The sequence below is a fragment of the Aptenodytes patagonicus genome, chromosome 1, assembly GCF_965638725.1.
Source record: "Aptenodytes patagonicus chromosome 1, bAptPat1.pri.cur, whole genome shotgun sequence".
Taxonomy (NCBI): domain Eukaryota; kingdom Metazoa; phylum Chordata; class Aves; order Sphenisciformes; family Spheniscidae; genus Aptenodytes; species Aptenodytes patagonicus.
Genome location: NC_134949.1, coordinates 213,210,352 through 213,223,047, shown reverse-complemented (window position 1 = coordinate 213,223,047; position 12,696 = coordinate 213,210,352). Strand labels below are relative to the sequence as shown.

The window sequence follows — 12,696 nt, the reverse complement described above, 5'->3', positions numbered from 1 at the left end:
AAAAATGTTTTCTTTTAATAGTTTTCTTTACTTAACAGTTACTCATTTCAACATGTCCCCCTCTGTGTATGTTCTGCTTTGGTGTAGTGCAAAGGAAATTTATTCCTTTGACACAGTTATTCTTGTAATGGTTATTCATTTAAGAGAGTTTTGCTGTGTGAATGTACATTTTAGTTTGGTGCAAAAGAAATTCATCGTTTTGACAGTTTTATTCTTTTAACGTTTATTCATTTAAATAGGGCTTCAGTCTGCAAAGCTGTTAACAAGAAAACTCTAGAAAGAGGAAACTGCTGGTTAAATAAATCCATCACGTTGGATGTTTCAAAGGAGTACAGCATACTCTCTTATCACTAATGTGGCACCTACATAAAAACTTAATTTATCTTTATAACTTGACTAAAAAATATCTTAGGCAAGAGAAAAATGGGTATGAAACAAGGTTTAAATATGCTACATTAGAGATGGCAACATAATTTTTGCATGTTAATTAACTGGCAGATGATTTTTCATCTGCATCTTTTCACTGTAGAACATTCATCCCAGTGTTACACACTGATTGGTTTAAAAAAAAAAAAAATAAAAACAGAGGGCAATTCCTCACCATTCAGTATTGTATAACTCTGTTTCTGAAAGGAAAATATGGGTAATTTTTTGCCATGTAAAGATTAGGTCTTAGCGGAAGGAAGGAAGGAAGGAAGGAAGGAAGGAAGGAAGGAAGGAAGGAAGGAAGGAAGGAAGGGAGTCGAAGGCATCATGTTTGCCAGATGAACCCAGCTTTATTGGAGAGAGATGTTTCACACATTAGAAATGTCCCCTTATCAGTCTGGTAAGAACCACAGATAAAAGGGCTCTTACCTCATTTCCAACAGTGTAAATCAGAAGAAATTCATAAGCTTTGTGGGTTTGCATCATTTATGAGAAAAAAACAGAATTGGGCTTATGTTCTCTAAAGGGGAGTACAGAGTTCAAAAAGACACTACACAAACGAATTCTGAAATTTTATGTGAACTTCCAGGATCTAATAAAAACTGCACTTTCCTTGAACTTAATCTGTTAATGATCAACACGGGAAATAGGGAGGGCTGTGTACATTTATTTAAATGTATTTTTCTTTGTATAGTTCAAAGGCACAGTGCTACTCAATAAATAAGCTAAACAGCATGCAATAAGGCCTTAACAGTTAATGCCTCACAGTACATTTCTACCAATGACCTATGTACTGCTGTAAGGAAGAAAAGAGAAAGGTTATATCTTAGGACATATTTGATTGAATAAAGAATGCAAGTGTTACCTGCTCACAGTAAATAAACTCAAGATATTAGTCATTTTAGGAGCTTCATTAGAGGTACTAAGTAAGATAAAAGAAATTATACAATTCCTATGGAACAATTAAGATTTCTGAAGTTTTACAAAATATGATAACCCAATTCACACTGATGATGATAGTTATAATTTCTTTTAAAGAATTTCATCAGCTGCTCATATGTGCTTTTAAAGCCATAATGGTGGTCTCAGTTGTTACAGAACTGTGGGTAGTACTGCTTCTAGCATTTTTCAAGAAATTATAAGGGGTGTTTAAGGATGGTTACTTTAAAATTTCTAAAAATTTACTCCCTGGTAAAGCATACAAGAATAGATTGACAAGAACTGAAACATACTAAATCACTAATGACCTGGGAAATAGTAGAGACATATTATTTATGTACTAAGATTTTACCTGAAGTCTGAAATATGTCAGGTTCCCTGGCATTTGATTTTGAGTTGTCTGTTTGAAAAATACAAACGTTAACAAGATAATTCCTTTTTTATCTCTTAGATGAGCTGTACATTGAAATTTTGACTAATCTGCAGAAGACATAGTGCTTAAGCAGCTTTTTCATCCAATATTATTTTTCTTCTCAGCTTATGCTTTGTTTGAGTTTACCAGCTTGACTGTGAAATTCTCTGAAATGAAACTTGAACAAATTTTGTTTACCACAGAGTGCTATGTTTGTTATTTCTGTTCTGATTTAACAGCCTCATGTCTTCTGCAGCAACTTATTACTATGGGGAAATCTTCAATAACTTGGACATTCTGTTTTGGTTTGTTTTGTTTTTTTCCTTTTTGCTCACAGTTCCAAAGACACCTCCAGCTAATGTAAGTGGAAGAAGTGGAAGGCGACATGAATTAGTAATAGCATGGGAGGTAAGGGACTTTTCTGATTAAAGGTTTTGTTTCATGTTTACTTCTTTGAGGGCAAAGTAAAGAGTACTGTACTGGGGTTTCCTTACAGCAAATCTTGGCAAGATACGAACACAAAATACCATTCTTTAAATCTGTTCTAACGTTTCAAGGTAATGTGCATTTTCATGTGGTTTGAGTAGAGGGCATTATGGTGAACCTAACCCACCTAGCAGCAGCTACAAAGTTGTGCTAATTCATCAGTCTTTTCTTCCTGATCTACTGCTTGGGTACATGCCAGTGGGCAATGGGAGGAGTGGGAGTTGCTTTCTCTGCTAATCATAAGTAACACAGTAGAACAGAGACATTTCTTGAGGAGTTTTCAAAACTTCTAGATTTATTATGAAAAGAGTTTCAGATTCAGAAAATGTACATACACATATATATATATATATATATATATAAAAAAAACACCAAGAAAAATTCCATCAAATAAAGACATGGGGGTTTAATGAAAAAACTTTTAGCCTGGCCAACTTAAGGACAGATTCAGATGGTGAGAGACACACAGAATTCTGACTAACTGCTTAAAATGGCAAATTTTAGGACATCTGAAGAAGCTGTCTTCTGTTGGCATGACTGCCTTCTTTGACACCAGCTACCTGAGACAGCTGAGACAGGGCTGATTTCAGTCTGCTTTGTAGTTTAAAACTATAAACGGCAGCATCTCTCCTATTGGGAGATAATTTCCTGAATCCCAAACAAAAACATCAGGTGGCTAGAACTCTATCTGATGTAAACTGGCCTAATGCCAGTCCCTAATATGATATATTAGTATGTAGCATTCATATTAAGTGTGTTTGTAGTGTTCTCCAGGTGACTGGAGTGGGAGTGGGGCACTACTGGAGTATGTTATGTCTCCCTCTCTGTCAAAGGTCAAAGTTTTCTTCCAAAAGAAACCAGAGACCCATGGGTGTCCCATCCTGCAGTACAGATACAGCAGACAGTTAAGAATTAGCAATTGCCATAACATAACTTTCAGTATACATTGACTTTTTTTTCCACAAAAGCCAGCTGATGCTCCTTCACTTATAGCTAAGGAGTACAAACTGCCATTAAGGCAGAAGGTGTCGATCCTTCCCCCTTGTTTCTGATTAACTCATTGTTTCCATCAACACCTAGTGCTGCTCTTCCTGATGTTAATACTTTCAGCATACTATTGTTTCACATACCTCTTAAACTGCATAAAGTCGTTAATCAAATTAAGATTACAAAAACAACATGGCATTTCATCTGTGTTGAATATAAATTGTGAAGTGGGCATGTTTACATTTTTTAATTGTTTGAAAGATTGCTACCATTTCTAATTATAGTCACTCTCTTCAAGAAATGGTAGAAAGAACAAAACATACAAAAACATGCAATTAAAAGTAAGTGTTGAAATTTCTGCTATAGAACTAATCCTAGCACATTGGATAACACTCCAACAACTCACTACAGACTACTGTGCTGTTTGGTGTAGCCACTGCATTTCCATAAGGCACGACAACAGTGTAAGTTAGCATAGCTCCAGCACAGGCAGTCTGTATTTTTGCAGGATCCAAAAAGGTCTTATTGGACTTACACAGGCAATAGGAAGTCAACAAAGTACTTTGAAGTCTGAAGAGGTACTGAGATGGTATATGGGTCTCTGGGAATTCAGGAAAAGACTAACCTACCTAGGCTCCTGAATTATACTCAGCAGGTTCAAACAAAATTTTATTCACACAACTTTAATTCACAGACTGTGTATTTAGCATTTCTAGTGAAATCCAAGGGTTCTGCTACTTCTCTTGTATTTCTGGCTTTTTTTATAGCAACTGTCTACTGCCAACTCCATAAGTATTGCAAAGAGATGCAAGGCTCCTACTTTCCAGCTCAAATCGCTAGATTACAAAGTCTGTCTTGTTTTTGCCTCCCCTGCCTTTGAAGTCATGATTTTTTTTTCTTTGATGCACAGTGCACAGCTTCAGAACGATGGGTAGAAAATGGTGTCTGCAGGTGAGGTGCCTTGCAATGTGGAGGGGAAAGGATTCAGTGTGCCCTGTGCCCCTGCTCTGATTGACATGTTCATTAGCTGCAGATCTAGGATGGGCGTTTCAAGAGAGGGGGTTTAGACAACCCTTTTTTAGCATTTTCCATAGGCCTAATATGCTGACAGCTGTTAAACATAACCTAATTCCTAAACTAGTCCATTGACTTTATAAGAAATGTAGGCAGTAAATTAGCATGAAAAATTCCATTCCTTGAGCTTTTGCAGTGCTCAGCCTCTCAACTGATAAATCCCTTTGCTGACTGCCTGCTTATGGCAGATGTGTCCCAATTTAAGTGGCTAATTTCACAGATCCTCTGAGAAGAGAAAAGCAAATGAGACTTTTTTTTTCACTGAGACTCCGTTTGAGAGAACATTATATCCTAAGTCTCAAATTGAACCCTAGACTTAAACCCTAAGACTTGACAACCCATTTGGATACAGAAATTAGACAGGCTGGCACCTAAAACCCAAGAGAGTCCCACTGTACTGTCACTCACATCATATTTTAGGAGCCCTTAACAACATGGTGCTCTATATTTTTAACAGGGTCACTGGAAAGGGCTATTCCACTGATAGACCAATGGTTAAAGCATTAACCACAAAGTGGGAGATACTGAAGAAAAAAATCTTTCTGAGCCCAAGAGCTTATTCAATCCTAGTACAGTGACCTAACTATGGTGATTAGGTGAAGAAACTCTCTTACAAGGTTTCTCTTCAGAAGAAATTGTCCCTATGTGTTCCCAGGCATGATAAGTAAAATCCTATAATGCAACTGTAAGCAATCACCCTCACACAAGCAGCCAGACTATGGTCAGCCACTGAGTGACTACTTTCTAAATTAGTAAAACCACATCTGATCATTACCTGAACTTTATTTTTTAGCCAGTGTCAGAAGAGTTTCAGAATGGAGAAGGATTTGGATATATTGTAGCCTTCAGACCCAATGGAACACGTGGCTGGAAGGAAAAAATGGTGACATCTTCAGATGCCTCAAAGTTCATCTACAGAGATGAAAGTGTGCCACCTCTGACTCCTTTTGAGGTGAAAGTTGGTGTTTACAACAACAAAGGAGATGGTCCCTTCAGCCCTATTGTGGTCATCTGCTCAGCTGAAGGAGGTCAGTTCAACATGAAGTTAACTTGTATGTTATGAACTATATTAAGCTATTTTTTATATAATGTGTCCTATTATACCATGCTTTTTCAGTCTTAAATTTCAAAATTCTTTGCAGAAGTGCCAAGTAACATTAAACATGTTTTGCAGAGAAGGAGATGAACTAACTTGCCAAGGTTACCCAGAAAAAAAAATCTCTTCTAATGAAGGTTCATCCCTAATATGAAATCTGTAGTCATAACTTTAAGCTGGGCTGTTCTAACAATGAGCAAAGAAAGGCTGATATTTTCTAATGTTTTTGAGGTTCATGATACTTTTTTTGATGGGTTAATCAGACAACAGCTCAAAGTATAAATAAATTCACTTATGACATTAATGGATACTAAAAGTGCACAGAATGCAATTTTGTTCTTCTTTTTATTAATTTTTTTCTTATTATTTTCTCTCTTTTTTAGTTCATTAGTATAAATGTTCTGAATTTATGTTAATGTCCAAATATTCAATGTAATTATAGGAATAGTTCAGAAGAACAAAATGAAAAATATTTCTTGAAAATTTCTATGACAACTTGATATAACCCCTAACGGTATTTGGGGGGGGGGGGAACATTGATTTGTACTAGTAAAAGAAGTTGTTCTGTACTGACAGGAGCCAGTGTATGGAAATTTCCATACACACAAAAGGTAAATAAATGTTATCTACAGGACTATTTTGAGCAGCTCAATTACTGGAAGTCATATACTTCAGTTCTTCTTTACTATACTATCTTTGAGTTATCCCACAGTCTCCTGTTAAGAGAATAAAATAGAGTCCTAGTACACTAGTCTACAAAAATGTAGTGTGAAGATAATGGTATTTCATGTGAAGCTGGAAAACATTAATTAAATGTTATTCCATATTAGCCCACAATAAATGTGTAATTTCGGAGCCATGATATGCAGAGATTATCTACTACTATTCTCTCACAGTAATTATAGAGGTTGGAAATGCTGTTTTTACTAAAAGCAGTTCCAGTAATTTGTTTGTGTTCCACTGAATCAGCATTACCAAGTGTTCATATTATTATAAAAACAGTTACGTTTTAAAATGTAAAAATTGCCCAGTACAACTTGGACATTTTTACAGTTGAATTCCCTGTTCCTCAATGGAAAATGATACTGTGAGACTGATGGTGATGTTTTTATTATTTAACAATTTCATACTCTACTCAGAAAGTTCAATAAAAATAGAGGTTTGCAAGGGAAGGGAGGCAAAATCTTAATGGATTTTTTTTTTTAAATAGTAAAAGCTATTTTAACAAAAGGTGAATGCTGAATTGTAGTAAGTAGTCCTTTGCTTGTTATTTGGACAAGACTGGAAATGGAATAATCAGTAATATATAAATCAATTTTTCATACATTTATTTTAAAATATGAACTTTACAAATTATCTTAATAGAATTATTAAAATTAACTTTCTCTCTATGCTCCCAGAGACTGTCTCTAGAAACCAACTTTTCTGATCATAATTCAGTTACTTGAAAGTACCTACCCATCACAGCTTTGCTAATTCAGTCTCTGTATGTGTTCTGTACATTATATTTTCCTTTGGTAAGAGGAATTCCATAGGGCTAAATATTTTATAAGACTTATATTTGAGGAAAAAATATGGGATGCTATGACAATACAGTGCAAAATTAATTTATAAAAAGCTTTTCTCCAGAATAACCCTAGGTGATATACTGAAAACTTAAAGGAATAACGAAACAGTTTATTACAGCTAAATTTTGGGCAATATGGAGACTGAGAACAATAGACATTTCAGCTTGCTATGAAAAAAGGGGGAACTGGTTTTGAAAGAGGCATGGGCTTTCACACTTAAGGAGCTAAACAACTGAAGGCACATTTTCTCAAGGATTTCTGTTGAAGAGGAGATATTAAATAAAGATTGACAGTACAATATATTATGGTCCTAGGGCTGATCCAGCAAACCCTTGCTTTTCATCACACACTCAAGTCACTGCTCTGCAAACATCTAGAATAAAGGCCTAGGATAAAATTATTAAAAGTTAAGGCAACTTTATGTTACATATTAAAAGGTTCCCCACATCTACAGATGGATCTACAATTGTTTACTGACATAACAAATTTGTCTGAGGAAGTCTAAAACCTGTTGCCTCTGCTAAGCACACAGAAAAAACCAAGAGTTTGCATAGTACAGGTTCTGGACAAGGAAGAAATTTCTCATTTATTAAGAATGAATGCATCTCTCCCTTCTGTATGACTGTGCATACTGTGTGCTCTCTGATCTACACTCAGAGCTCATTTGTGGTGGCTCTGAGTTGTGCCTAAGCAAGCAGCTTGGCAGGTGGTACTAAGTAAGATGTTCCCCTCTGTGAATAAACTGACTGCCCTTTGATTACATAAAGTGTCTCTAACTGAGTCAAAAGGCTAAAAAAAGTGACCTTCCAGTGAGTAAAGAATCTCAGAAAACACAAGCAAAACACTGAGCGCTTTTTCATAAGTAAATAGAGGGGCTAATCCTTTTACCTCTGTCAGGTATTTAGAGGATAACACGATACCAATGGTTACTGAGGGATCAATTATGATGATAACCCAAAGTTGAAGGGAGGAAAAAAGCCTGGCTGGTTACAGATGTTTTAAGACATTTTTTCTCCTTCATTGGCCTTTTGACTTCATAGGAAACATCACCAGGATACAGCTCATGTGAGAGACTATCGAGGAGCTAAAGATGCAGATGAATGTAATGGAGGAATAGAGAATAGAATGGAGAAGGAGATAAAAATGTTGTATAAAACTAGCTGGATAACCCAGGAGGAAAAAAGGCAAATGTGACCCTCTGGAAAAGGTGGTTAATGCAGTAGAAAAGTTTGAAGGAGGAGTCTTTCCTGGAGTCCTTAGGAAAGGAAGAAAGCAAACAATCAGGGAGAGAAGAAGAAAAAGAGAGGTCAGATGTTTCAGTGAAGTAAAAGAGATGATGAGAGCCAGGGACCAGTTCTGAAGAAGGAATGAGGATGATACACAGAAGATGCAGGGTAGAAAAAAAGATGCACAATTATCTTCAATAAGATAGACATGTTCCAGCACCAGGGAAAGACAAGCCTGAACCTTTCATACAGGAACCCTTTAATAAGAGAAAGAGACACCAGAGCACATGAAGAGCACAGCAAGTTAGGCTGCCTGCCAGAAGAAAGGTTGCAATGTGCAGGCCTGAGGCTGAAAAGGAGCATGAGCAGAGCAGGGAGAGATCTTCTGACTACTTTCTGCCAGGAAAATAATGGTATCAGATTCATGCTAGAACATACTGAAACAAAGCAGTGAACTTCAGTGCAGGCACAGATTATTTTGATCCATAGAGCATAAAAATTGCAAAGGCACAAGGTATTGAAAATAAAACAATGAACAAAAGCAGTGTTAAGCACTGTTTGTTTTGACATTTATATATTCTTTGGATTTTTTTCTTGATGACTACATTCCACTTAAATACTGAGGGGCTAAGAATGCCAAGACTACTAATATAAACTTTCAGTATCAGGGAAATCATATGCAATGATTTGACCACTATGTGTGGTTTTAATTCACTGGAAGGGGAAAACTGGGAAAATCAGAAATATAGCAATGGAGGAGGAAATAGGCGAGCGTAAAGGTATGATTGCAAGAAGATGGAAAAGGCTGTACTGATAAGAGCGATGGCCAGGTAGGCTTGTTTTAGCAAGCGTGACTAGACAAAGTATGAGCTACATAGGAAAGACAAAATAAAAGCAAAAATTGTTGGATGTCATAACATGCTGATGATGTGATAACATATCAGGAAATACAAAACCAGTGTTTGGATAAAACAGAATATCCTTGGGTTCCATGTCATTTTGGAAAAGGGCAATTAAAGCAACTGGGAGCCGAACTAGAGGTCAGTTGCTCATAGCCCTGATCAATTTGGATGCTGAGAAAGACCTTTCTAATTTTAGATAAATATTGCAAGACATTGTTATTTATGAGAGAATTTAGCTGCTAGGAGTAGTTTGGATAGTAAATACAACTAATGACCTTGTGTTCCAGCTGTGATTATTAGCAGATTGTTTATCCAGTACTGACTAACAGAGAAGAAATAATGGTACTATAGTCTTGTTTTGATTAATAATTAAGACACTATAGAAAAGCTGATCATAACAAATAACAGTGGAACGAGTCATCATTAAATAGCAGGAAATTATTTAATAAGGAGGAATTAACAGTTGAGACTGGAAATGAAAGTGTTTTGGAATGTCTCTGAAGTTTGGACTGTACCTGAATTTATACTGCAAGAAATGGTACATTTTTAAGGCAGTACATTACATCTGAGGATCTAGAGATGTACCCACTAAAAGATATTCAGAATAAGTAAAAAGCATACATAATAAAATCCAAATAATGAAAAGGAGAAGAATAACACAAGTATTGCCAAAAATTAAGGTGAAAAAAGATTTTTTAAATGTTAAGAAAGTATATAAAGCAGGAAAAAATGTGAAGTAAATAAGGCATTGATATTAAAGATAATCAAGGAATTGACCAACAATAATGAAATACTTTATCATTTATTTTGAATAAATAAGATGATATAGACAGGATAGCTAATAAGAATGTGAAAGTCTGCGAATTCTTACATCTGTAGTGAAAACTTCTGGTATTGTTAAGTGTTCAGAAATTCAACCCTTTCCAATTTAAACAATACAGAATTTGGTGTTCAGATGTACCATAAATGAAATTTAATCTGTTTTTCTATTCATGACTGCTATGGATAATGACAGATAGTCCCTTTTATATGCTCGAGGACCTGGGGCAAGAGCTTTTCCATCCCAAAATAATGAATACAAATAACACTTGGCAAAAATAAATTTTAGTTAATCTATCAAGAGAAAAATAAAAATATTTCTATATAAGTGCAGAAAAAAAATACCTTTACCACCAGACTTGCGAAAGGCTTCATGGCTACTGGCAGAATTTCTTAAGGATCAGTCTTAGATCATATATATTTAATATTCATAATGTTAATAGAGGAGCTGGTTATGATATTGCTGTTACTGCAACTTCAGGATGCACTGTCAATACAGGGAAGGATCTGAATAATACATAGGAAAACTGTGAATTAGAGGACTAGAGGAAAAGGAACATGAATGACATACAGGTGCTAGGTCAAGTACATAAGGAGTAGTAACAAGCCAGTCCATTACAAAATGGGAACCTGATAGCTAGAACTAGCTTCACACACAAGAAAGACTCAAATGTTTTAATTTGTATCAGGGCATCATTCTGATAAAACTATCACAAAGCTTTGCTAAAATCTTATCTACAGTTCTGGTTGCTCATGCTCAACAAAGAACTCAAGATGATACAGGTTCAGAGGACTAACAGGTTCATCAGAAAATGAGTGGAAACTAGAAGCGCTTGTTTCTTTTGTCCTAGTGAAAAAAGGCTGAGTTTGGATAAGATGCTGTCTGCAAATCAGGGAAATTATTAGGGATGGTGAAGAGCAATGATGTTACATCTTTGTTTTAGCAAATAAAACATACCAGCCATTCTTCATCCTTGAAGCCAACTGGGCAAAAAGAGTTCAATTCTGCACATTTGAACACTGTCACTCTCCAGACTGTGGCTGCATCCATACACCTCTTGGGAACCATCCCTGGCCAGGCACCAGCATATTCCTGGCCATATTTTGGGGCAGCACTAATTGGCCAGAGTCAATACTTCACCACAGATCATGCTAACTCTTTCATGCTATGGACAACTGTGTATCCATGCTCAGGCTGGTGCCTCGTCTCCCTGTCCCTGTTTAGTTTACAAGTATAGACACAGCCTATCAGCACAAGAATAAATACGAATTAGAATACATGTAGTATAGGAATACATGTAGTATAGAAATAGGTGAGAATATAAAAGGAAATAGAAACAAGCTTCTGGGAGAAAGAGGGAACCCAACTGGTTTCAAGATAAGTTAGGTCTTTTATAAAGTTTTTTTTTAATGATTGCCACAATGGGAGATACAGAATCAGTTCTGTTAGTTTCAGTATCTATCTTCTCCTTCAGGCACCTGACAAAATTATCTTCACAAAAATTTAAAATTCTATAGTTTTGATAAATGGTGTAGTGAATACTACTAAAAACTTCTAGATACGAAAAAGTGAGCTGTGAGCAGTACAAGGTAAAACCTGAAGACTTTCAGTCTTGCTGCTTAAAACCTCCCAAGGGACCCCAGATGCACTTCTGTAATACATACGAGATGTAATGATACTGCACAGAGCTTTTGTTCTTGTCTTGTATGGATTTGTACTAGTTCATTGAGCCAATGGAGAATCAAAGCTCTCAGTTATCTGAAAGGCAAAGGGCCATATAACAGCCTTTGCAATTTTGTTCCTTCATAACTAAGAAGTTTTGCATCGGGCCAGCTAGTGGATGATGTGTTATCACACATCACAGTGACAAGACACTGCAGAGTGAAGGATTGTTCTGGTTAGGCCCATCTCCCCTCGTTTTTCACCCTGAGCCCTTATTTAGACAAACAAATAAATTATCTTTTCCTTTTCATTTAGCGGAAATAATATGCAATCACATACTTTTAAATACAGACTCCAGGTCTTTAATTAAAATCTTACACCCATGAAGTGAAGTCCTGTGGTTCATTTCATAGCTAAAGCTGAGCTCCTTGGTGTTTAGGTGAACCTGAAAATTAATAAATCGGCATATTAGCTGTAAACTACAGTGGTTTATTTCCTGTTTCTGCCAGCTGATCCATCTGGATTAGATCCTGTAAAAATTCAGCTAGAGCTGTCTCCACTAATTTTTTAAGAACGAAATCACAATCCTGACATGTAAGAGTTTATTAAGCATTCCTTTGATTAATGTCACTAGCCCCCGTGGGAAGTCAGATGTGCAATCAATATAATAGACACATCCGCTCCTCACGTGCTGAGGATAACTCTGGCTGCCATGTCACTGGATGGAAATGAACCATTTGTACTGATGAAGATGGCAATGCTCCTCTGAACTTTTAATCTAACAAAGCCTGAATTTTATCAGTCCACTTGTCCAACTTCTATTCGCGTGCCAAGGTGAGGGAGCCGTGTGTAGGTAATGTGTAGGTAAAGCCTTCATGGAATAAGGCAGCTCCTTACTCCCACGTGACACTCCATTGTGTAATAAATCCAGGTTATTCCATGGAAAAGGGAGAGCTGCAGCAGGGTGTATACCATGAGCAAGTGTGCAGGAGAGCAGCATTGCAGGAGTAGGCTTCAGAAGCTCTACCTGACAAGTAAGGGTATTTCACCATTAAATAAGAGGTCCAGGGCAGAGGTCAGCACTGCAGGCCTGATCAC

General features: G+C 36.4%; 1 protein-coding gene across 7 annotated transcripts in view; it reads left to right on the top strand.

Moving 5' to 3' along the window:
* The window catches only part of CNTN5 (contactin 5), a 721,166-nt gene that overhangs the window by 687,955 nt on the left and 20,515 nt on the right, over positions 1–12,696 (top strand). For all 7 annotated transcript variants that reach the window (XM_076328246.1, XM_076328247.1, XM_076328249.1 and 4 more), the window contains 2 exons: positions 2,115–2,185; positions 5,118–5,352. In XM_076328246.1, the coding sequence (XP_076184361.1) occupies positions 2,115–2,185; positions 5,118–5,352 (306 nt within the window). The remainder of the gene's footprint in view (positions 1–2,114; positions 2,186–5,117; positions 5,353–12,696) is intronic.